This window comes from Atractosteus spatula, chromosome 5 (genome assembly GCF_055471065.1).
Source record: "Atractosteus spatula isolate fAtrSpa1 chromosome 5, fAtrSpa1.hap1, whole genome shotgun sequence".
NCBI lineage: Eukaryota > Metazoa > Chordata > Actinopteri > Semionotiformes > Lepisosteidae > Atractosteus > Atractosteus spatula.
Window position 1 is genome coordinate 24,886,574 of NC_142710.1, and position 24,396 is coordinate 24,910,969.

Here is a 24,396-nt window from a genome sequence, read left to right on the forward strand (position 1 = left end):
AATTGCAAAGTTCCGGTTTGTATAAAAGTGTAGCGCTCAAGTTAATTTTTTACTTCTTATTTTGTCCACAAGAGGGAGCGGTGGAACACGACATTCCATGTTTTGAAGCATGCCGAGAGCGGAAGAAAATTATGGTTGTCCTTTACTATTAAAATGCTGACTGAACCCCTTTTATCGTCAGTTCTTCTAAAACGCACGCTCAGTTTCTTGCAGTAACCAGAATTATAAAATGGATCACATGAGAGGTTAATAAAAGATCATGTGAATAGATTATAGCAACTCTCGTTCAAATAGTTTAAGATCACGCGGTTTTGTTCGTTTAACGGGATTTTTCAGCTCTGTAAGAATCCGTGACCTCCACCATATATTCTCATCAGCACATGGCTAAATGCGCTTTACAGAAACTGCTTTAATCTTTTTAGTTGCTTTGAAACGACAGAAATTTAATCATTCAGGAAACATCAAATATACAACGTACGTGTGCTTCAGAGTCTAATAAACACGTTTAGTGAGGAGCAGTCTTCTATCCTTTTACAGTTATCGCCACTTTATATGCAGAAGCAATACCGTGAAGGACAACTTCGGTGAAAGTAGGCGTTTAACACAGGTGTAGATATGGATGTAACTATATATATATAGGTTATAAGTCCTCAAGCCTAACGAAATGCTATTAGAAATGTTGACAAGAAAGGATTTCATATATTATATCGAACTGCTCACAATGGAAATGCTTTTGTTTGCTTGGATCATTTTCAAACATAAGCAGCAGCAGTTAAAAGTACAGATACACATTTAAAGAGGCTCAGGTGTTCAAGCTGTGTTACGAGTTTATTGTTTCGTTGCAATGGGATTGCATCAGAAAATAAGTGGAACATGAAGCCAAGTCTGCTAGAAAAAAAAAACAAAAGTGGGGTAGGAGGGGGTCTGTTAAATCTCCATCAGAAAAAAAAATGATGCATCTACGAAAAACTGGAAGAATGATACCCCAGTCGTTACGAGATTCGCTTGCTAGGCTCTGTAGTAAACTAAATTTCCTTGTGCACAATCAGAACTATGAATTAAAGTTAATATCCACTAGTTTTATAAACTCAAAAATTAAATAGCCCGAAAGTGTAAGGATTCTAGTCACGCTTGAAATTCGATAATTACAATGGAGAGTAAGTCTTGGGCGCTCCTGGAGTAATTACATTGCCTGCTCTAAAGGTACTGTTCTTGCGACAGCTAACTTCATTTTATTCCACGCCTAAACACACTCGCTGGTCCGGCTGTTAACCAGTCCTCTGTGCACGTAACTGGCTGGACTGGTGTTCTGTATCTTGTTCATATTTACTTCCACTGAGCAGCTTTAAACTTGTGGTGCATTAGCAGAGGAATCTTGAATTCTTCTGCACGTCTACAAATAGCTAAGAAATCTTAACTCTGCTGCCCTTCTCTATTCCGGATATTCAAACAAATCCCAGCCTAAGACTTTGAAACTGGGAACTTTTTTTTTGTTCTGCTTATCCGCAGCTCATATTATCAAAACCACATGTATACATACAACTGGTTGCAACAACAAACAAAAAAAAAAATCACTCGTGACGTAAAACTCAGACAACATGGTCCTGTGATATTTAAGCCCCCATTCTTCCAAAACATCTTTCCAAAAAAATATACCGTTTTTGGCAAAGCAGCTCCTGACATTTTACATGTTTGTTTAATATTTTAATTTTAAATAGCATTTTGAAACTATACTTACCTTAATAGTTTATAAAGGGTTTTTATAACTCAGGTTCATGTCATCTTCATTCAGTACTAAACTAAGAATTTCTTATTTTGCATTAATAAGGTAAATACAAAGCAGCATACAAAATTACTTCAGCTGTGTAGGTCTTTGAAGATTACACCAAAACAGTGCATATACAGTACGTTTACTCATGGCTATTAAACCAATGTTATCCAACCAGATAGTGTTATGCTTTGGTTTGCAGTTTCATCTGTGAAGATAAAGATTAGTAAAACATTAAGAAAAAAAGAACAAATGGCAAATATTACAAGATGAAAGATGAATTACTTATTTAAAAAGGAAAATGGAAAATATTAAAACAGGACAGGAAATGAAAGTGATTCTAATTTAATGTTAATGCATTAATTTCATAATGTTGAATGTGTTTGGTGACTTCTTCCCCTCCCCAAAAATAAGCACCAAGGTTGTAACATCAAAATGAGGTACTCATCACACATGAATAACTAAAGTAAACTTGTACAGATTTTTCTCACAGCAAGAATATGTATTTTGTGCAACAAAATTCTTCATCAAGATTGAATAAACAATCAACAAAACCACAAAAAATCAAAACTTAATCCGAGGGAGAATATAGTACCTCCTCTGCACTCTGCAATCTTTTGACAAATAAATATATTTTTTAAAATCTTCAGGCCTGTCAAGGGTAAACAATCGGGGAAAAACAAGTCTTTATCCCTAAGCGGATGTAGCAGTGTCAAAAAGGGATACAGGTTTAGATTTGAACAAACAAAATCCTTCTATTCTAGTCTGGCAGGTAAATAGATGTGTTATGCAGTGATGTGAAGGTAGAGTGTCCATAACAGAAGTTCCTGAAGATGGGTAACCTGGCCCAGGTAGACCCTGTAATGTGATCCAGATGGGCAACACTGGCTTCTATCACACACAAGAAAGCCAAATGAAAAAGGTGTTTAACTAAAATTAGGGGGAGACTTAAAAAGAAATCTAGACTGAATAAACGCCACTTTAAAAATGTGCTTTAAGTGCCCATATTAAACCAATATAAAGTTTCCTTTTTGTTGCTGGTATTTTCCTATTAACAGAATTTCTCAGACAACCACATGCATTACATTTATGGATAAAGATTTACATTTGGAAAAAATTGAAGTTCAATATAGCATTTCAGTAAACTAGAATTCTTTTGTATTAATTTCAATCCAACCATTTTCTATTTTGCAGCAAAGTAGAGGTGTCAGTCAAACATTTTTCATATTTTCAGGACGCATCTGCTATTTTTTCTTTTAGGTGTTTTATACTCTTGTGGCAACAGCTCTTCTTTCGAGTACTTCTAGAGGGCTGCTTGCTCGTCCCTTTCTGGGAAAGGGCTGCCCCACAACAGAGCGCATGGAAACCCACATGACATGGATGAGGCTGCACTGCAGTTGCGATGGTAATCTGGTCTTGTGCGCTTCCTCACTCATCATCCTCCTCCTCGTCTTCTTCCCCATCCGAGAGGGAGGCACAGGGCCGGATCTGCCGGTAGCGATCCAGCCATTTCTCCACCATCTGCGTGACCAGCGGGTGGTTTCTCCGCCGAGAGCTCTTCTGCAGGGCGACCAACACGCCCCCCTCCGTCACGCAGCAGTCAAGCCACTCCCGCAACAGCTTCTCTTGTTGCTCCTCGTTGCCGATCTGAGGACGACACAAGCAAAACACTAAACACACACATAATGCAAGTTTAGCATTACTGTTACCGACGAGAAGAGTCTTATCCCTGTCCTTCTGCTGAATATGTATAACAAAATGATCACAATCGGCTCACTCTCCTGGTCATATCTGTAGTTGTAGGAGCAAGGCCAGTCATCGCCATTTTTAACAAACACTGCACCGAGAGTAATGACGGCACGTCTCTTCAGGGAACCAGGTGAAGAACCTACTGATCCCTTTCAGACAGACGGCAGTCATTATCAAAGGGCAATAGGGTATCCAAACCTTCATAAACCAGGAGGGAGAGCGAGCAGAAGACAGCCTTATATGATCACATTCAGTCTGTAAAAAAGAGCATGTGTAGGGGGCGCAGCCTGGAGAGGTCTTCAAGAAGGAAGGTTCCATACCCAGATGGGGCTTGATGAATAAGCACAGGCTCACAAGCTGCAGAGGCAGCCTCAACAGCCCAGGGATCCATTCTTGCAAGACCAGAAAAAGTGGAGTGGTGCCAGGAACGATGTGGTCCAATAGAAACTTACACTGGCCTAAAAAGCTATACTACTGACCGCAGTTAAGAGTCTGGAGTGGAGACTTTTTATGGTGTAAGGATGAGCACTTTGTTCATTAAAGCCACATCAGAATACAATATACCCAAAGATAAGTGAGGGGCCTCAAGATTCAAGAAGTGGTTACTGTCATGATAACACCAAACCTGTGCACACTGGGCTGGGTCTGAAGCACTAAGATGCCAGTAGGTACATTAAAAAAAACACAGGTAATCTAGTTTCCATCTAAGTAATTCCTGCAGAACGATGCACAAGAGCAGGCACAGCCCAGTCAGGGATTCCTGCAAGCACAGCACTGAAGCAATAGAGTCCACATGAACAGTCTGCTGAACAGGTGAGAAAGGGTTCACCATGAGATCTGTGGCAGAGCTGTGTTGCTAAGGTTCTCCACCACAGGGACCTGGAATTACGTGGCCTTGAAACTGATGGACATTGTCCAGCCCCTTGTTAGAACCAATTAGAGCAGAGTGTTGCCCATTAAGACAGGAGGATGCCCAAGAAAGGCAGGGGAGAAGCAGACCTGCAGCAGTTAGCCCTCTGACATGGTGCATGCAGGTACCTTCTTCCTTTGGCCGAGTACATCAGGTTGTAGGACTCCGCTTCAATCTTGAAAGAACATTGATTGGTCTGTTGCACAATTAGCGCATTGTTCTACCAATCAGCACCAAACTAGCCAACACCCTTCATAAAAGTCTATACACCTTGATTCATTAGCACATCCACCTGAGATTTGAGGTAAGGCTTGTAATAAGATCTAAAATCAGTGTCATTCTTATAAAAACATACATAGAGGTTAGTAATTGGCACATCCCTTTGGCAGAACATGTGTTCTCAGCACATATTTCTTATTGCGAAAAGTGACAAATAGAAAAGATCAGAGCTCGCCACAAAAGATACAAGATTCTGAACAAGCTGGCATCTGGTAGCCCATTTTACCTTCCTGCTGAGCACTCTGAATATAATTCAGCTATAACCACAGAGCCCAAAGGCACCATTCAGTTTTTTCTGAGTGCATACATGCATGAAAAAATTGCAGCAGTAAGCCAAAGGAGTGGGCTGACAAGGCACTCCAATCTGGGGTCCTCATAAAAGCTGCAAATTTCATAGTGAAGTAGGAGTAGAGTTACTCATAGACTGTAGAACCGATTTGATAAATTGAATTGATAAAGGTTACAAAAGTGAACCAAATAATTATAGACTAATAAGCGTGACTGCTGGTACATGTTATGGAAACAAGAACTAGAGGATCACCTGTTTGAAAAATGCTATGGAATCAGTCCATGGAAGGACTGCCAGATACATTCCATCCCTCAAAGGAAAGTCCTACACTACAAAGCTTTAGTGAGCTTATCAATCTCGAACAGAGAGCGAGAGGACCCGATCTAAAACCGGCTCTCCAGAAATCCCGATTTGTATTCAATTCAACAGAGAAATCATATGGCACAAGAAGCCACATGGAAGCGCACTTAAAATGGAGAACAGGGGACACCTGCAAAAGGGTATGAGAGTATAGAATGAAAAATAGAAATAAACTGCTCATCTGGCAGGAGCAGAGGCAGACAGGATGGCGGTGTACAATCAAAATGATTTGCCATATATCGTCACTGCTCTTCTGAAGGCTAAGAAACACTTTGGTAGTTACGACTGCAACCTACCCAAAAGGGAATTATAGATACCAAGACCCAGACAGTGAGAGGAAGGAGAGAAAAAAAATAAAACCATACTCATGCTAGAGATCTTAAAGTAGGATATGAAATGATCCAGCGCGTTCCTCAAATTACTTGTTAGGCCTCTGCAAACACTTCCCTACTGAGTTAAATTTCCAGGTTACATGAAACAACCTTTAATCATTAAGATCCTAGAACCTCCTGTGGACAGTATTACCTCTTGTGCAGATAAAAAGTGTATGTGCAGTAGCTTCCTCTCACTGTCGACTAATGGCAAGAAGGTAACAGTGACGTCGTCGTCTGTATTGAGGTTGGCGCCCGCGCCTCGATTGTCATAGCCGTCATTCTCCATTGCCACCAGTGCAGAAAAATGGCCCCTTGTGTAACCAAGAGCAATGGGACTTTTCCAGCAAAAGCTCTGTTCCCACAGCAAAGGCAAATAAACGCCTAGGAAGAGAAAAAGGGAAAATACATTTAAATAAACCACTTTGTGGAACATGTGTATAGGGTTTTTGCACGGTCACAACAGCTACACGTTAAACTTGCATCGTAATAAAGAACATTTTCTTTATTCGTTTCACAAGTATTGTACAAGCAAGTGATCACCAATATCCTTCATATCCAACCATTACATTTGTGATTTTTTTTGTTAATTAAGATAATCCACAATTCTATCATGCAAGGATAGAACTGGTAAGATGTGAACTGAAATTAGACTTAATTAATTCAAAAATACAAACATTTGGCTGCTAATAAAATTTACATCAAACCCTCCATGTGACCAAGGTGAAAGACACTAAGGTTTTGCACAGCTAACCCTAGTCTTTCACCATGCTTAACAGTTCAGATGACAGCACAAACTAAACAAAATACTTCCTCAATATAAACACATTGTAAATTTACACAGTAACAAGTACACAAAAAAGTCTAGTTTATAGCAAAAATATTTTAAAACTGTACTTCTTTGATTCCATTTCTTGCTTTTCTGGCATTCCATTTTAGTTTCATGATATTAATGCAACTGTTGCAAGTTAAGATCTCCTGGTGGGTAATTAAAAAAAATAAAATAAAATTTCAGAACTACACTCTAAACTGTACCCCAGTCAGTTGCAGGCTAGACACACTTGGACAAGTTAGAGACATAAATTAACTTAAAACATATTTTGAAGGCATGAGGGAGTCAGAGCAGCCGGCAAAAACCTTAATACCAAATTACAAAACTGAAAAGTTTGTGAAAAGAGAATTCAACAAGGATCAGAATGTATTTCAATCGAAAGCAGTAGTTCATCTCTTTAATGTTATCCAGACAACAAAATAATCCAAGGTGAAGCCGTTTCTCCTGTGAAGTTAGGCAGCATCCACAAGAAGGAGAAACAAAAGGCACAGTGTGTTCTTATGCAAGAACTGCTGGCTTGGAAATTAAACTCAGAAGCCCTCAGCAACGTTGTCTGAAAAGGTATAATTTATACTTCAAGTGAAGCCTTAACCATTCCAGTTTTTTTCTACTTAATTGCAGGCAGTCTTGAAAGATTCAGATTGTATTCAGGCAGCCCCCAGGTGCATTTGATTAAGTTCAGGACTGAAAAAGCCAAAGGTGAAATGGAAAGAGTATTTAAGATTTTTAAAGTGACTGACTAAATACATGGCTTAAATATTTTTTCCCTAAATTTCTACAGAGGAAACACTCAGGTAATGATATTGAATCCCTTGTTATTCAGAAAACAGTTAAATGTTTGTAAGAAACACACCACTTCTAAAACTAGGGAATGCAAAATTTGAATTAAACATTTTAAAATTAAGAACAAGCTGCTTACCTTGAAAACGTGTAAAACCTAATGTTTCACCACGAAAACTCTTATAATACTTTACTCCATAAACTATGATTGGTCTACGAAGAATGTGTGCAAGAACAAAAATATGAGTCTGCTCCAAACTTGCTCCAGGCTAAAAGTGAAAAGAACATAATATTAATCCTTTTCAATGCACAGCACATTCTATTCTACACAGATTCGATGTGGAAAACGTGTTTAAATAACATTAGGTTGTAGCCCTGAAAACTGTGGTTGCAGTAAGGTCTAGAAGAACAATTTAATTTGGCAGATATTTTGATCTAAAGTGGCTTCCAGTTTTCCTTCCTTATATAAATGATGGCAGCCTTTTGTACAGTTGGGTTTTCCAGAGTGATCTGGGAAATGTGCCTTGCTCAAGGGTGCAGCAACACTCTCCACCTGGGATTTCTACTCACAGACTTTTCCCAGTACATTCATATTCTGAAAAGAGATGATTTATTGATCTTCATGTAACAATTCTGACATGATTCCAGAGTGGGGGAGGTCAGAGGCTCTTCATTGTCAACTAGTACTATCAGGTGTGAGTACTGAGAGAGACTCAACACAAAGACAGAAGGGGGGACGATTAATTTAAGACATCTGTGAGATTACTGATCTGCAATATGTATTTCAGGTTTGCTAGGCCAAGGGCTGCATTATAAGTGTATCATCTCCTAAAAAAATAGATTTCCTGGGAACTTATTTTACATGGTTTATGGATGTAATAGCTGACATTTATTTATAAATGTTTAGCACATAATACAATCTGATTGGAAAATATTCTTCTACGACTGAACCTACATTAAGGGATTAAGCATCTACTTAACCTTAATAATGCACTGCATTTGGCAGGAGAATAAATGGCCTTTACAAAGCTAACAAATGCATGGTCTCAGTAGTTGTGGGTAGAACACAGGAAGCACATTAAACGACCTGTTCTTTAACAGACGGTTGGAGGAAACTACATTGAACACAACTACACATTTTACCTGGATTTTCCAAAGCAAAATGTTCCCACCAAAAATGTATTTAGCTGAACTAAAAGGCTACCCTACAGGTTTGCCAGATGGCCTGGCAATGCACCTGGAACCCAGCGAAGAAAAGCCAAGCTATCTGAACAGGCTACAAGAAGGGTACTTACCTGACTAGCCAGGGACAGAATGAAAGCCCAGTCCTCCTGCCACTGCTCTTCCCGCAGCGAGAAGTGCAATCCAAAGCTCTGAGAATACCAAGACTCCCACTCTTTCCAGCGCGTGTAGAACCTGAAATCAGTTTAAGTACCACCACTCAGCACCACAACCCCCACAGCTCATAAAAAATAACTGCACTCCTAAGAGACCAATCCTTGAACTTCAAAAAGTCCATTGGAATAATGAATTGCAGTGCAGCTACTTTCAAAAAATGACCTACACAAATATAGTTCAGTCTCACTCTCTCCACACCATTTTAGATTTGTGCAAAACAAAAAATTTCACAGTGCAGTTTTCTTACCAGTGTGAACAATCATGGAGGCTATCATGAAGTGCTTTCCGTAAAACAGAATCTTTATCATAAATGCCCCAAGTGGCCTGTAGTACTGAATCGAGGAGGCAGTCTCCTGCTGTTCGATTCCAAAGGGCATACAGTCTGCTATCCAGTCGTGTCCCCAGCTCCAATGACCAGTTTATAATTGGAGATTCTTCCTCTAGCTCTAAAGAGGGAAAGGATGTGAAAAAGCACAACAACCGGTTTAATTGCACTCTTTACTAAACTGCTGTATTTTAGCTCTGCCTTGTTTAGAAATGGATAAATGGGCCACAGTACAAGTACTCTGAGACCTGCAGAAGGCCAGTCTGGGTGGAAAAAAACAACCTAATCCCAGAAGGAAGCATCATTCAATAGGGGACACACTAAATCCTTGAACGCCCTAAAACTTAATTAACCCAATTAGACACTGAGCAACATTAAATGAGAAAACTAAAGTAGATAATTAAGGTCTCATAAGGCTAAGAAATGTGATGTATTTGTACAAAGCGGAAAACTAAAACACAGAAGGACAGATAAGTCACATGAAGTAAACCACATTAATAAAGGGCTTCTATAAACAAAGGACACCCATGTTCTCCAAGCGCTATTTCTGATAATGCTCTTAGGTTAAAACACTGAATAAAAAACTTTAGAGACTTCAGATGTTCACATATGCATAAGCACTGCATTTCCTGAGCGGCCTGCATTTCATTGCCTCAGCGTTTATTAATATCATTTTACCTTTCTGCACATCTCGGTCTAGCACTTCATCAAACAGCTTCTCCTGAACTGTAGGGGGAAGGTCCTCAATATCTGCAAATAAAACGTTTACATATTAAACAGTCAAAAATGAAAGTTTTTCACTGGCAGTCACTATGACAAAAGACTCCAATACTAAGAACATTCCTACCATGGGGATCCAGCGCTTCAACTTACAGCTTTCAACATGATTCTGCCTTCAAGTTTTACACAGAAATGTCTTTGGTTTTAACAGCTGATAAACCATTCGTTCATGTTATATTCGCTGCAATACACTAGTAAACAAGCTGTATTTTGTAAGCTACATTGTGCTTAACTGCACATTCATAATGCCTAAGAACACTGGTATCCATTATCTGGTATAATAATGAATCCACTGGTTTTGTCAAACAGAAAGCTGCTGAAATGGCCTCCAGCCAAAGTTCTGTATGCAAAGGAATATTTGGCATAACAAAATATATTTTTTGCAGATCGCCAGTCTCAGCTTAATCTTTTGCCTCATGTTAGATTTACAAAAAAATTACACTCATGAACTCTTAACCTTAGCTCTTTGGTTTTATTTTTAGAGTCCTGTGCCTACCACGATACGAAGACAACTATGTACCCAAGATTATAATGCCAATCACAGAACCTTTTGTTACTTACATTCTCACACTTTATATTTTTCAGCAAGGACAGAATGCAAAACTTAATCTACAGTGCAGAGAAAGTTTGTGAACCCCCCCAATATATATTAGAGCAATTACAACTTCTTACAAGGTTACTCTTGTTGAATCAAAATTGTTCTTTTCTTAAAAAATACCAATTCAATTGCTAAGATAAAGGTGTATGAAGAAAAGATTAATAAGTATGTGTGAAATAAGTGAACCCCCTATTTTAGCAAAAACGAGTGGATGTTAGAGTAAAGTGGTTTAATTAGGTAAAAAGAAAACAGACTGTTTGACCAGTGTCTGGTCTAAATGTTCAAAACATTTGAGAATTTGATGCTCACCAGGTTAGTGGAAACACGTCATGCTGTGATCACAATTTCTAAACATTTGTCTAGACTCATCTGTCCGTCCACTGTCAACATTTTCCTATTACGCACTTATGTGACACCACGTAAAAGCAGTCTTCCTACCAGGACTCCCCAAGAGTAAAGAAGCTCACCAGAAAGTCACAAAGAACCCCAAAGTAACAACTAAAAATATGCCGGCCCCTCTCACTGCATTCAGTTGGTATCCACAACCATCAGGAAAAGACAGGAAAAAGGAAAATGTTTTTTTTATGGGAGAATACCCTTGAAGAAACCATTTCTACCCAAAAGAACACTGCCTCTGAAGTTCACCTGGATGATCCACAAAACCAAAGGAAGAACATTCTTTGGAAAGACAAGTTAAAAGTTGAACTTTCTGGCCACAATGAGAAATGTTGTGCAACACAAAAATCTTAACTGCCTTCCAACAGGAGCCCCCCCACTCCCAACTGTCAATCACGGTTGCGGGAGTATCATGGATCGGATGCTTTGCTGCCTCAGGATTCAGACAGCTTGCCACCATCGACAGAACCATGAAACTATGTCACCTCAAGCTGAGCCAAAAGTGGGTCATGCAGAAAGAATGATCCTAAGCATACAAGCAGATCTACAAGAAAATGGCTGAAACGGATTGGCCAAGTCAAAGTCCAGACCCAAACCCCACTGAAATGTTATGGTGGGGTCTGAAGCAAACAGTTCATGCCAAAAAATTTTAATGTCACAAACACTCCTAAAAAAGAAAAACAGTTACAGGAAATGTCTAGTTGAAGCCATTGCCACTCGATGAGTTGACACCAATCGCTGAAACTAAGAGTTCACATACTGATTCATACAAGGACATTTACCGATGGATCATCAATAAATAATCCATTGTCCGTTATACATTTAATTTGGTTATCCACCTACAGACGTTTCTTCCTAACGCTCCAATTATGTTTTAGGTCTAAAATATGAGAATACAGACCAAACTAGGGGGGGTTCACAAATGTGTTTTATACGCACAAATGTCAGACAACCATTAATGTAACTAATCAATAAAAATCATTTTTGTGACGGTAAACTATAAGCTGTACTTTAACACCAAAAAACCAGTAGCAGGTCCAGTGATTTTACTCTACCTGCTGGTAAGGTGAAGGTGACGAGATCTGTGAGAAAGTAACAGGCGAAGTCACCCTTGCGCTGATGCAGGGAGGCAGCGACCTCTCGGCGTATTTGCTCCGTCAGCTCTGGACACACCATGGCAGGGATACACTTGGCAGCTTGCTGAGAGACCTGTGGGAAATTACACATAAAAAAAACGTATTTGAGCAACAGCTACTACAGAGGCAAGTTTCTTCTGCCACTCTACACAAAATACTGCAACTAATTTTACATTTAAGAAAAACTGAACTTTGTTAGAATTCATTACTTTTGGCCAGAAAACTGAACTGAATTGATCTGATAAAATCCTGCAGCAAATTTTCAGGATACAAGCACTTTCTACATTTGAAATGACTTTGCCACGTTTACACATTTGATCCTTGTTTGCATGTATGCCATTACATTTTACAGTGTATTATGTTCAGCAGTTCCAATGTCATTTACAGCATTCCATAAACTTCCAGATATTTTAATCACAACCCTTTCAACTAGGTCTCAACACATCCATGACATCACAACCAATAAATCAGCCAATGTCCCCTCCAGAAGGATCGAAGGAATGATCCTTTATTTCATCCCCTTCACCGGCACCAGGCTGGAGCATGAGATCCCTTTGTACAAGGGAAATGCAGATAGTACAGGTATTCAGAGCAATCAATGCAGGTAATGTCAGAACATTTTGACATCTACAACATTCCAACACCTCAAAGAAACTAAGGCAAAATTTGTATTTTTAAATGCTGTTCTGATATGCAAAGCAAGTTTTAGCAGGATGTTGACAGGCATACAAATTCAAGAAATGCTTCCACAAACAGAAAAATAGTATTTACAGAGGGTTACTTCTTTGCTTTGACATCTGCAAAACGATGACACCAAAATCTCTAAAATTAAAATCAACAATTCTGTTGCATTATCATGTAATGCTACTATGTTCCACTGTTAACTGGAGTGGCAACAAATCCACATGCTATACTTTCAGCTTGCTTTGGCTTGTGTGCAGGATCTTACCTCTGTCAGGAGAATTGCTAGCATGTCTTGTCTCTGAAAGCGGATAGCTAGATGTACCAGAGTATAGCCATCGTCAAAAGCAGAAGGGCGATTTAAGAGACGCACTTCATCAGCTGTGAGCTGCCGTGCAATGTCCCCTCCTGAAGACTTGTAGGCTTCCACTGCTGCCAGGTCCCCTTCCACAACACCTGTCGCACAACAACACAATAAATGAAGCGCCACCTGAAGGATTCCCCATGTCCCACAAGAATCCCTTGCTACAGCAGAAAATGCATAGTGTGCACAGTTCACACTTGTATGAACACTACGTGCGTACTATCTAAGTATAGGAAAACAAGTCAAGAGATCCTACTAAAAAGCAACAGTTCACCTAAGTCACACAAGAGCTGGATATCTGAGACGGAAACATCAGGGCCTAGAATCTGTGTTCCAACAAACCCGTCAAAAATCCAGCAACTGTTTCAAATCAAATGCACCCCTTATTCTGTAACTTCCTCATATATTATGCACTAATATTGTAGAGGACAATTCACTGATTGTGACAGCTGCACAACTATGTTGCTCACTTTATTAATGCAATGTAAGAGAAAACTGGGGGAAAAAAGCAGATGGCAGGTATTTTAAGAATCAGTGTTGCTTTTCAATCTTGGGTTAAATGCACTGTCAGTCATTTGCAAATAATTGCCAAGTTGTATTTGCACACAATTACATAAGGTATGTCGTCATACTCCATCCATCATCATTCACACCACCATCGGATCACACACTGTACATTATTAACAACTCTGCAAGGAGAAACAAAACTAGTCTGTAGTCTTAATGCAGACAGCAGTAAAAGACTTATAGCTAATGATCAGTCAGTACAGCCACCTACTGAGAGCCTACAACAATGCCAGGAAAGCCACCTTACCACTAAATCTAGAGAATAAAGCCCGATTCTCTTCACAATTAAGATGTTCATTTTAAGATTTTTTTTAAGAATTGGAGATTAACAGAAATGAAAAAGATGAGCATCGACCACAGTAACGGATCCTTGCAACAGGACTAAAAAGCCACTATTGTAAAATAATGACAATGTCTCGACTAGCACAACATCAATGCAGAGAATTCAATGCAAAGTATTTGTAGAAATTGAGAAAAAATGTCACAAATTTGGTATGCTGTTACTGTGACCATGAAATGTTTCAGTTCAAAGAACATTAATCTTCCTGGATGTTTTTGTGATTACTACTTCAGCAGATTGTGTAGTCTGAGCCCAGTTTTTACTTGACTTATGGCCAGCTTGCTGATGTAACACTGCTACCATTGAATCACTTGCTAATTATAACAAGTCCCGTGTGAAAGGGACATTCCTAATCACACTGGAATATGTCACCTTGAAAAGTCTAAGCCTAGAGGCCGTTGCAAGGTTGCAATGTCCTAAAACACAGCCTAAGACAAATGTTTGCAAGGAGCTATCCAAATGGCCACTGCAAATTATACTTAATTTCTCAGCTTTAAAAGTGTACATTTTATCTTAACTTCACTAAAGTCATTGTTCAGCAAAGTCTCAAAACTGAAAGCCAGGGGTGACAGTAGGACTGTAGACGTAAAGGTCTCTCAAGAGAACTGAATTCTGAGATAAGCAAAGGCAGTCTGAAGAATCCTAATCATTCCAAATGTCTGACTGACCCCCACTAGACCGCCCACAGTTTTTGCACAACAACATTATACTTTTTCAACAACATCTGCTATTCAAAATATGTTTTTACTTGAAGAGATTTCATGACTTTACCCAAGAAGGTTTTGGCTGAATTAACACCAAAAATGGTACTGGTCCAAATTGAGGTGTTGCCTATGAGCCCTTGACAAATGCATAACTTTGACAAACATGAAACTGTTAAAAATGGGGGGGCTCTATGATATGTTAAGGAAATGTGTAGGAATACCACCCCCATATATACTGGTATTTACATGGTTTCCATCTTCCGGACTTGCTCAATGTGTCAGGAAAGTAAAAATTAAATTTCCTATTTTTGTATGGACTTATTTTTCATGTTTCTCTTGCTCTTTGAAGCAATGCAGTGCAATACTGTCAACAAGTCTACAACCACAAAATCAAGAATTCACCATTCCTTAGGGCAGTATAACCAGAATACAGTGCTGAAATGATACAAGTTACATTTTCTCAACTGCAGATGAGTAACTGGTCCATGCTTTGTAATTTGATTGATTTTAACATGCGTTTCTTCCATTCTATTATGCCATTACCATCAAGCACAGTACCACTATCAAACTATAGAAATTCCAAAAATCAAGAAAGCATTCCAAAAAGAAATCAATTACTTAAAACAATTTCATATTAAAGTACATCGCGAAATTCTAAGATTATATTAAAGAAAATAAGGGATGTGCACGGTATAATTAGGAGATCCAGATTATAGTATAATAAAGACAAAGGGTTCACACTTAGCAAACTAATGTATACATGTAGACAGAATTCTCTATGCTAAAAATGAGAAAAGGTCTGGATGGACCTTCTTTATACAGAATGGCAAGAGATTTTCCCTTGGGCAGTAAAAACTGACCTTGATACAACTGTCATTAAGCTAGAGCTTCATTTTATACCCCGCATTACCCAATCTCTGTTGAGCAAAAACATACCGTCTCAGATCAGCACTATAAAACAGCATAATGCAAAAAAAGTGTGTGCAGGTGCCCCAAGCCTTGACACAATTGCTATTTTCATTTAAAAAAACATGCCATCTTCTCAGTAAGAGCAGGAAGGTCAGCAGCCCGTGTACACAGCTGTTTATTTTTGACTACTGCACATGTCAAAGTTATTTTTATTGCACATTGCCTGCCTCAGCACATATGAGCAACACTGTTTACAAGCCCTTTTGACTTAAAGCCAATAGTAGCTCTGTCCCTCAGCAACCGCAATGTCTGGAGAACAGGGCCATGCCTTCGAAATGTCTGCTCCTGTGCTCTACAGTACTGTCTCACTGAAATGCAGTCTAGTATCCATTGTCTAGAGCACTGAAAGGGAACAGTATGTTCTAAAGTCATCTCTAGATTTTCAATCCTGCCTACTCCTCCTCCAGAACTGCTTACAATGCAGAAGTCAACAAAGAAATCTATCCCACTGTCTTCTTAGAGATTACAATCAAACAGACCCTGATATCCTGTTGAAGAGCGATACATCTGAATGCATGAGTGTACTATAAGCAGGGCATTTTAAAGCACTCGTTATAGCATAAACTATATAAACAAAAATAATTGCTGACTACAATATAAATGTAAAGTACGTTTAACATACTACCTTAATCAGTTGTGCTACTCACAAGCAGTGATTAGCATTTTCAGTTGTTTAAAATGGAAATTAATTTCCTAGCATGTTCAGAATGCTGTTAAATAAGGTTTTTTTTGTTCCATGTACTGCTAATAAGTTGCATAGTTTCCACTCCTTGCATACTAGAGATCATACAGATGCATTCTTAGAAATAGAGGGTAACTATTTATCTAGGTTGTTTTAGCATGCAGACATCATCTGTTTGTAATCAATCAGAATCTCTTTGTAAGCACAAAGGTTGACAAATGAGAGGAGTGCTTTCAGGACATTCAGAGCCCATTTGGTAGTTAGTAGCTAATTACCTAATACAATTATATTATATAGCCAAGTATCTCATACAGCCATTTATTGAAAGAAGCTAGATTATCAGCTTTAACAACATGCCTGGGTACCTTATTCAAGATTCCAACAACCCTGTGCGTAAAAAAGTGCCTCCTAACCTGTTTTAAATGCACTTCTACAGGTTCCACTTGTCTGCTCTCTATAGTGTTTAACTCGATTCAGACGATTCTGATCAGACATTTCAATAATTCATTAAGAGTAGGACATTCCTTTAACCCTGGAAATGTACATTTGCTTGCAACTGTTAATAACTTCAAGTTCAGAGTTTTCCTTTTATATTTAGTTAACCTACTTGCATATGAAAGTAACTGTATACAACTATATAAAATGCCAGGTTTCAGATACTCCTATTTCGGCATCCTGTAAATGTCAATAGCTTTCAGAAATTAAATCACATATAATCTAGGAAGAACAGTGGTTCTAATAGAGATACCTGGAGCACTCCACTACTTACAATATCCCAGTTGGAGCATTGCATCCCTTATCGGTAACCTGTTTTCTAGACATCAACTAGTTTTTGATTCAAATGCACATTACTTACTGCCTGCAGTTTAAGAATCTCTTTTACAACAACCTAGTATCTACAAAAGAGTTTATTCAGCCTCTGGCAAAAGCTTATAATCAGCAGGTTTTCATAAGCAGAAGCAACAAAATCTGTCTGAAGCTAACAGATTTATGAAAAAGAATATTTAAATTGTTGTAAAGTGGCACAGAATCAACTGAACAGTAGTGTCAACAAAACAGAAAGCCTGTCCCTGAAGCCATCACACAGGACTGAAAAAAAGACGTAATTACACCTTTCCTTACACCTCTCCTGAGCGCGACCCTGCTTTTGTACACTTGAGTGAGATACTTCACTCCGATTGCTCCAGTAAGATGGACAGCTCTAAATATGGAAGTGCAAATTGCTTTGAATGAAAGTATCAGCCCAATTAACTCACCTGCACAGGCATTGAGGAACAGCCAGTCCGTTTTCCTCATTCTGTTTTTGATCTGCTTTAACTTTTTAAAGTCAACCTCGAGCTCCTCTTTGCTCCCGACAGCACCAGCAGCCAGTTCGATCCGCTGAAAATCCATTTTAACCTCCAGATCCCTCTTGGATGTGGGGGGTGACCTCCTCTGACCGCCACTGCAGCTGCCCCTCCACCGAGCTCGGTCCTGCTCATTAATGATGGACGAAGGGTCCTCGGACTCCGCCAGCTCTATTGCTTCTATGTTGTTAGGTTTGGGGTGGTCACACACAACACACTTCCTGGTCTTGGGCCAGTTTTCGTAGGTGCAAGCAGTGCAAGTCCAGTGCTGAGTCCTGGTGTTGAGCTTGTTCCGGTCATTGTACTCCTCACACGGGTCCACCGGAGGAGGGGCGGGCCGGCAGCCCGAGCCCGAGGACTGGGGTGACTCAGTCGGGCTGCGCGTCCGCTGACGCTGGCACAAGCACTGAGTGCATCTTATTGCACGGGGCCAGTTTAGGTAGGTGCACATGTGACATGACCATTTGCTGGTGCTCTCTGCGGTGTTGGCAGTCTTAACCCTGGGCCTAGCGCTAGAGTCTGGACAGATTAGGAGGCTGCTGCCCCCCTCAGTGCTGGATGGGTCCCACTCCCGGCTGCTTTCCAGACTTGAGCTGCTTTTGAAGGGGTCCTCCGTGATGATGGTGCCATTGGGTCTCTGTGCACGGCACATGGTGCATTTGATCGCCGACGGCCAGTTTTCATATGTGCAGTACTCACAAGCCCACTTTATGCCCAGCTCCGTCATTGTTGATCAGTCCCTCTCGCACAACGTGTTGCTGCCCCCACGGTCAGGAAGCAAGCTGATGTGGGGGGAAAATAAAACATTGTTAAATGTTATACTCTGTACTAGTTAGACAAAATAACTATACAATACTGAACATGCAGTACATTGATTATAAAAGTCTAGGGTGAGGTAAAGGCGTGCATTAGATACAAAGCATTTTCTGTTAAGTCGTTTAAAGTAAAACACCTCTGTGAGAAAAATTTGGCTAATGGTTCCCTGGGATATTCTGCTTGTCCACAGTTTTGGGAGAAGACACCGTCATGCTGGAACACTTACATTTAGGACTAGCTTGCAGGAATGGGAAAACTATTGGCTCAAGCACTTTGTCAATGTATTTCTGAGAGGTGAGGACATCCTTAATCTAGACCAAAGATGTCCTTATGTTATAGTGACTTCCTCCCAAAACGAGCATCACACTTCCCCTGCCCCTGCTCGTGACCTTAACAATGTAATGTCACCTTAATGCTGAGCACAATGGCCCCAGCATGTAGGCTTCCATCAGGTTTGTCGAAGCACAAAACGGCACTTACCTAGGAATAAAACACCACCACACTTTTTGAAACAATTTTGTACAATAATTTTGAAGAGATGTGATCCTTTCCCCAAATGTCATTATTCCTATAATTTATGTATATAAAACAACTTGAAAGAAATTTGACAAAGCTTACCAATTGGAACCAATATCTATTTTACATGAGATGAAAAACTAAACCATGCAACAGTAGCCTGTTGACAGCATAGCCTGAACTGTTTTCAGTTAAGAAAAATGTCTCTAAACATTAGGACTGAGCAATTTTTCACTTTCCATTGCCACAGTAAATACTAACCACAAATTTCTAAAAGCACAAAATTGTCACATTTTACAGCAATAAAAGGATATAGCTGCCTCAAAATGAGCAAAGCAGCAAAGAATGACCCAAACTCTACCTAATGGCTACAGCGCAGATTGTAGTAAATGAAAAATTATTTCAAGCTTTGATACCATTGCTTTCAAATGTTCAATATTGCGTGGAACATTGGGAGCTGTACAAATATTAAAGCAAGAATAAGCTGTTCGTTAAAAATAAAATACTGATGTTAAAAAAGTAATTTCAAACATGTTAAAATAGTTGTATCTGGAAAGAAACCTGGGTGAGATCATTGGATCACTTACTAAGTACCAAATGGACTACATGGGCAGAACGGCCTCCTGGAGTCTGTAACCTTTATATTCTTAAATTAAAATATGCATCTCCATGCAGCTCAGGGCCAAAACAGAAACCCTATCCCCAACAGCTTATGCTACACAAATCAGGAGCTGCTAATACTACCACCATGTACAGTTTGAAGAAGTGCTAAATAACAAGTCAGTGTAACCTGGACACTAGACCACTGCCTGGAGACACGAGTGTAAACACAACCCTTATGTCTTAGGTTTCACTGTAAATGGCCACTTCCTATTAGCAAGTACAAAACAGGACAGACGCTGCATAATAATGCAATATGCTTTATGCAGTAATGCACAACAAATTCAGAAAATACACTTACCAAAAATCTAACAGTCTTTTAATAGTTGTGCATATTGCATGTTAAACCAGATGACTATTATCTCAAATATAATTGTACACAGGGGAATCCATCAAAATTACCTATACATGCACACAACTATAAACTTTTCTAATGGATTCAGATTGACATGACAGTAAACAAACTGTCTGAAATCATAAAGGCAGATTTACATATGAACAAACATGCAAAATACAAATTCTTAAGATTACCAGACTTGACCAAATCAACTTCATTTGTGAATTAACCATAGGGGTTTGCCGTTTGTCAAAAGCACTTTCCAAACTCCAAAAACAAAAAAAAGAAGCATCTGGGCTCATCTGACTGGATGTAAATAGCTCAACCATCAGAACTTTAAAACGCAGAAGATTTTTAGCTTATTTTACTACAGCCCTATGCATGCATGTTTTACATATATTTGCCATTCATATTTAATAAAGCTTGTAGAACACAATGCAATAACTAACTGCATTATGAGGGGATGTCAATACCATACTATTACTTAATTTAAGACTTAATTTAATTTTTTCCATTTTTTTCAGTTATGTTTTTCAGTAAAAACTAAGACAATCTGTTACATACCCTTTCATTCACCACCAAAGCTATAAGCTGCAACCTTTGCCAAAACAAAAAGTAATACAGGAAACATGCAAACAGTAGAGCATTGTACTTGTGCACTATAACACAGTACAGTCAAGAGGCACAAGAAATGTTGTACTTATGTTTAAGGATATTACGATTAAATGATCTTAATTATCCAATTTAATTTTGATGTTTAACCTACAAGGAAAGGAACATGCTGGATTTGTACACAAAATGTTAATACCACCATATTTTAATTTTTATGTATACATTTAGGCAATGTCTAGTTGGTTTTAACATCGAAGTGTACTACAGCTGTGAAATTTGGCTACTGCACTTCCTGTACCGCTCAGGAGATATAATTAGGCTGCCCAACATCTGCAATGTGCCCACTTCCAGTAACAAATCTGAACATCTGAGCTTCCGACTTCCACGGGCTCTCGCTTGGGTGTGTCGAATTTAAAGGGCTCGTATCAACAAATGGAAAAATCTCCATTTGCAAAGACGTACAACTGACATTGTAGCTTGTGCAACACCCTCACTGAACCTTTGCGGATTTGGATTTTAATACCAATAGCTCCATCCTATTATTGCTCTTGCTGTCTGGAGAAATAGCGGAAATATCTTTAATTTACGCCCCGGGTGTTGTACACTACACGAGCTGCTGTACAACTTCATATCCTCACTCTCTCACGGAGCTTTTTAAAATGTTTTCACGGCTCCTGCCCCCAAATCCGGTCGATTCCGCTCTCCTTCGAGGATTTCTGTCCACATGCATTCATTTCATTACTCTCAATTAGACCGATATTTTATCACCGTAAGCCACTTGTTTACTCTAGCCGCACAGACTTTGTTGAATCTCCCATACTTCGCTTGAAAACACTCGCAGCCCCGGCTGAAAGGTCAACTATTAACACCCGAACTGTGTCACACGATTCTATCACCCTGCCAAGCAATTCGGATGCCGAAAAACATTGAGACTGGCCAGTTTAATTGTAAAAGCCACATCAGTAACCTAAAGCCCCCTGATCGATAAACTCTGAAGTGATCGCTTCCGCTAAACCGGCCGCATCCCCAGCGGACTATGCGCAGGGCTCCTGGTAGGCCTTACCTTTTCCTGCGTTTATCCTCCTCTCTGGTGCACAAACACCACAAACCCTGCTCGGAGCAGCCCAGTCCCCCCCGTCCTCGGCTCTGGCTTTTCCAATCCCCGTTTTCACTCCTTTCGTTTATTTCGACTCCCTTCTTTAATTACATGTTTCCGTTTCTCTTCCGGGACACCTTTACCTGACGGCAAGACTCTCTTGGACGGGGGAAAAAAGCCGTTTTTCCTGTCTTCTTCCCAGGTATTAAATCATTTTAATCCCCGTTCTCCATACTACCCACATCTCTAATGGCGCCGAGTGGGAGACTAGAGAAGCCAAAATAAACCTTCTCTGGGAGGAGGGGGGAGTGATGATGTCGCACGCCACCTGGTTCCGCCGAAGATGCTGATTGGACGCTTCTGTGGGCACCTCTCACTGGCCTATCAGAGGCCAGGTCTTTCGTTGCTAATAGTAAATGATTCCTTTACGGCCGCTTTTCAGGGAACGATAATAATGAAACTGCACCCTATGATCGCCGTGTTGGCTCAGGGGATTAAGTTACACAGTCATAAAATGTACAACAGGCATGGAGCCACAATGGTGCCAGTTTCATAACACCCTCTCTCCTATTCGGTAAACCAGTGACCGTGGAGAAGTGACAGGATGATGTCATCGCTGGAGCACTGCTGCAGTACCGTACTGAGCATGCAGTAAAAAAAGCCATTTTAAACATTAAACATAACTATTGTGAAATTCAGTGCAACTTTGCTAAGTTTTATAATGAAGCGGCGTATTCCTTTTTTAAAACTTTTTTTATTGGAGTGTTTCTTGAAATTTGATTTTTTTTGATAATGCCATTTTAATGCAAAGTCGAAAACTAAACGTTTATTGTTTACATTCACAAATTAAAAGCTCCATAAGTAAATACAAAATAATAACAGAAACATTTCTCTGATCGTAATCAATAACGTTTAGCCAAAAATGTGACAGTTCTGCGAATGACAAAAAGGTCCAGTAGTAAGAATAAATAACGCATTCATCCAGTTTCCTTTTGCAAATTGTATATTTCTTGAATTTACTCAGAACACTTATAACAAAAATAACAATAAGCAAAAACAGTCACAAATAAAACTCCTTCGTATTTTTTTAAGTCATAGAATAAGACGGGAAGGACAAGAAAGTAGACAATATCTGACTGTATTTGACTTACAAGGCCTCTTGTGTTGCATCACGAAAAATGTAAAAACCATATAATATTCAAGGGCATTTATTTTCAGAACATCACAAGAACCACAAATATTAGGAGGCTATTCATCCCTCTGTGTTCATGTGGTTAATTTTCTCTACAGTCTCATAACCAGTATTGATTGAAACAATGAACCAGTTTTTGCCGAATTTCTCTTATCTCATCAGCCTAGATGATGGTATTTTTAAAATATTATTTTTGCAATAGTCTTCACATGCATGCAGCAGCTGAGCACCCTGAACACTGGAACCCCACAAGGCTGCTGTCTGAGTCCAAGGTTGTACTCCCTGTTCACTCACGACTGCACAGCAAGACACAGCAACAACGGCATCATTAAGTTTGCGGATGACATCACTATAATAGGACTGATCAGTGATGATGACGAGTCCACTTACAGGGAGGAAGTCGTGCAGCTGCTTAGGTGGTGTCATAGCAATAACCTCGACTTGAATGTAAATAAAACGAAAGAGGTAATAGTGGACTTTCGGAGACACAGGCCACACACTCACAGCCCACTCAGTATTGATGGAACAGAAGTGGAAACAGTCACCAGCTTTAGGTTTTTGGGAATTCACATCTCTAAAGATCTAACCTGGACTGTGCACATGGACACTATCTTGAAGAAGGCTTAGCAGCGCCTTTATTTCTTGAAGTGCCTCAAGCGATGGGGGATGCCAGTACCTGTATTGGTGAACTTCTACCACTGCACCATCGAGAGTATCCTCACCAACGGGATCACCAACGGGATCACCGTGTGTAAACAGCTCTATGAGGACCGCTGCCATGGTAGAATTCTGGCCATCACAGAGGACAGTCACCACCCCGGGCATGAGCTCTTCACCCCACTGCCCTCAGGCAAGAGATACCAAAGCATACGGACACTTATCACTAGATTCTTCAATAGCTTCTATCCAAAAGCAGTGAGATTGGCGAACACATTTAGCCATGCCTCTCGGACCACACCTACACCATCTACCTCATTATGATTTCTTATTTATTGCACATCTCCAGTCATTGTTTACACGTCTGCATTGTTTACATTCAAACTGTTTACTTGTTTACTTGTACATTGTCTACTGTTTGTTTGTATATTGTCTTGATGCACTGTCTGCATTTTGTGTTTTTACACTTGTTTTAACAATCGAGAGATTTTCTGTAAGAATTCCAATTGTACCAGTACATGTACCGGTTTCATATGGCAATAAAGTTCAAGTTCATGACGTTCAAAACTCATAATGATAAATTACAATCTAAAGCCAAGTCTAGACTTGGTTTCTGTTATTACAACAAAATCTAGATTTACACATTCCTCTAGGTATGCATTAGTTCAAAGGTCTGTACTCCCCATCTTGGCCTGTGGTCATCTTGTTACAGAATGACCTCTAAAGCTGTTCTTAAAAATCTGTTGTATATACAATTATGCAATAGGGATGACACAGAAGGGTTCTATCTAATTTCTGGGCTGCTATCTGTGTGGGGTTTGTATATTCTCCCCAGGTGTGTATGGAGGTTCCTCCAGGAGCTCCAGTTTCCTCTCAAAGTCCAAAG

General features: G+C 39.6%; 1 protein-coding gene across 2 annotated transcripts; it reads right to left on the reverse strand.

Moving 5' to 3' along the window:
* Positions 1-809: 809 nt before the first annotated feature.
* Positions 810-21,922, reverse strand: zranb1b (zinc finger, RAN-binding domain containing 1b). 2 transcript variants are annotated; one of them, XM_088916432.1, is made up of 10 exons: positions 21,629-21,922; positions 17,535-18,406; positions 12,921-13,108; positions 11,891-12,044; positions 9,740-9,811; positions 8,984-9,182; positions 8,634-8,754; positions 7,478-7,607; positions 5,881-6,110; positions 810-3,415 (listed from the first exon to the last, which is right to left on the reverse strand). In XM_088916432.1, the coding sequence occupies exons 2-10, from the start codon at positions 18,349-18,351 to the stop codon at positions 3,197-3,199; spliced, it is 2,130 nt and encodes a 709-aa protein (XP_088772558.1). In that variant the 5' UTR covers positions 18,352-18,406; positions 21,629-21,922; the 3' UTR covers positions 810-3,196. The 2 variants fall into 2 exon arrangements, with proteins under 2 accessions (XP_088772558.1, XP_088772559.1); XM_088916433.1 differs by having other exon boundaries at positions 21,805-21,913.
* Between the last annotated feature and the right edge of the window lie 2,474 nt (positions 21,923-24,396).

Coding starts and splice junctions, on each gene's coding strand:
- zranb1b (XM_088916432.1), bottom strand. CDS start 18,351: ATGACGGAGCTGGGCATAAAGTGGGCTTGTGAGTACTGCACATATGAA. Junction 8,755..8,983: donor CTCCATGATTGTTCACACTG/GTAAGAAAACTG, acceptor AACTGATTTCAG/GTTCTACACGCGCTGGAAAG. Junction 6,111..7,477: donor AGGTTTTACACGTTTTCAAG/GTAAGCAGCTTG, acceptor TTCTCTTCCTAG/GCGTTTATTTGCCTTTGCTG.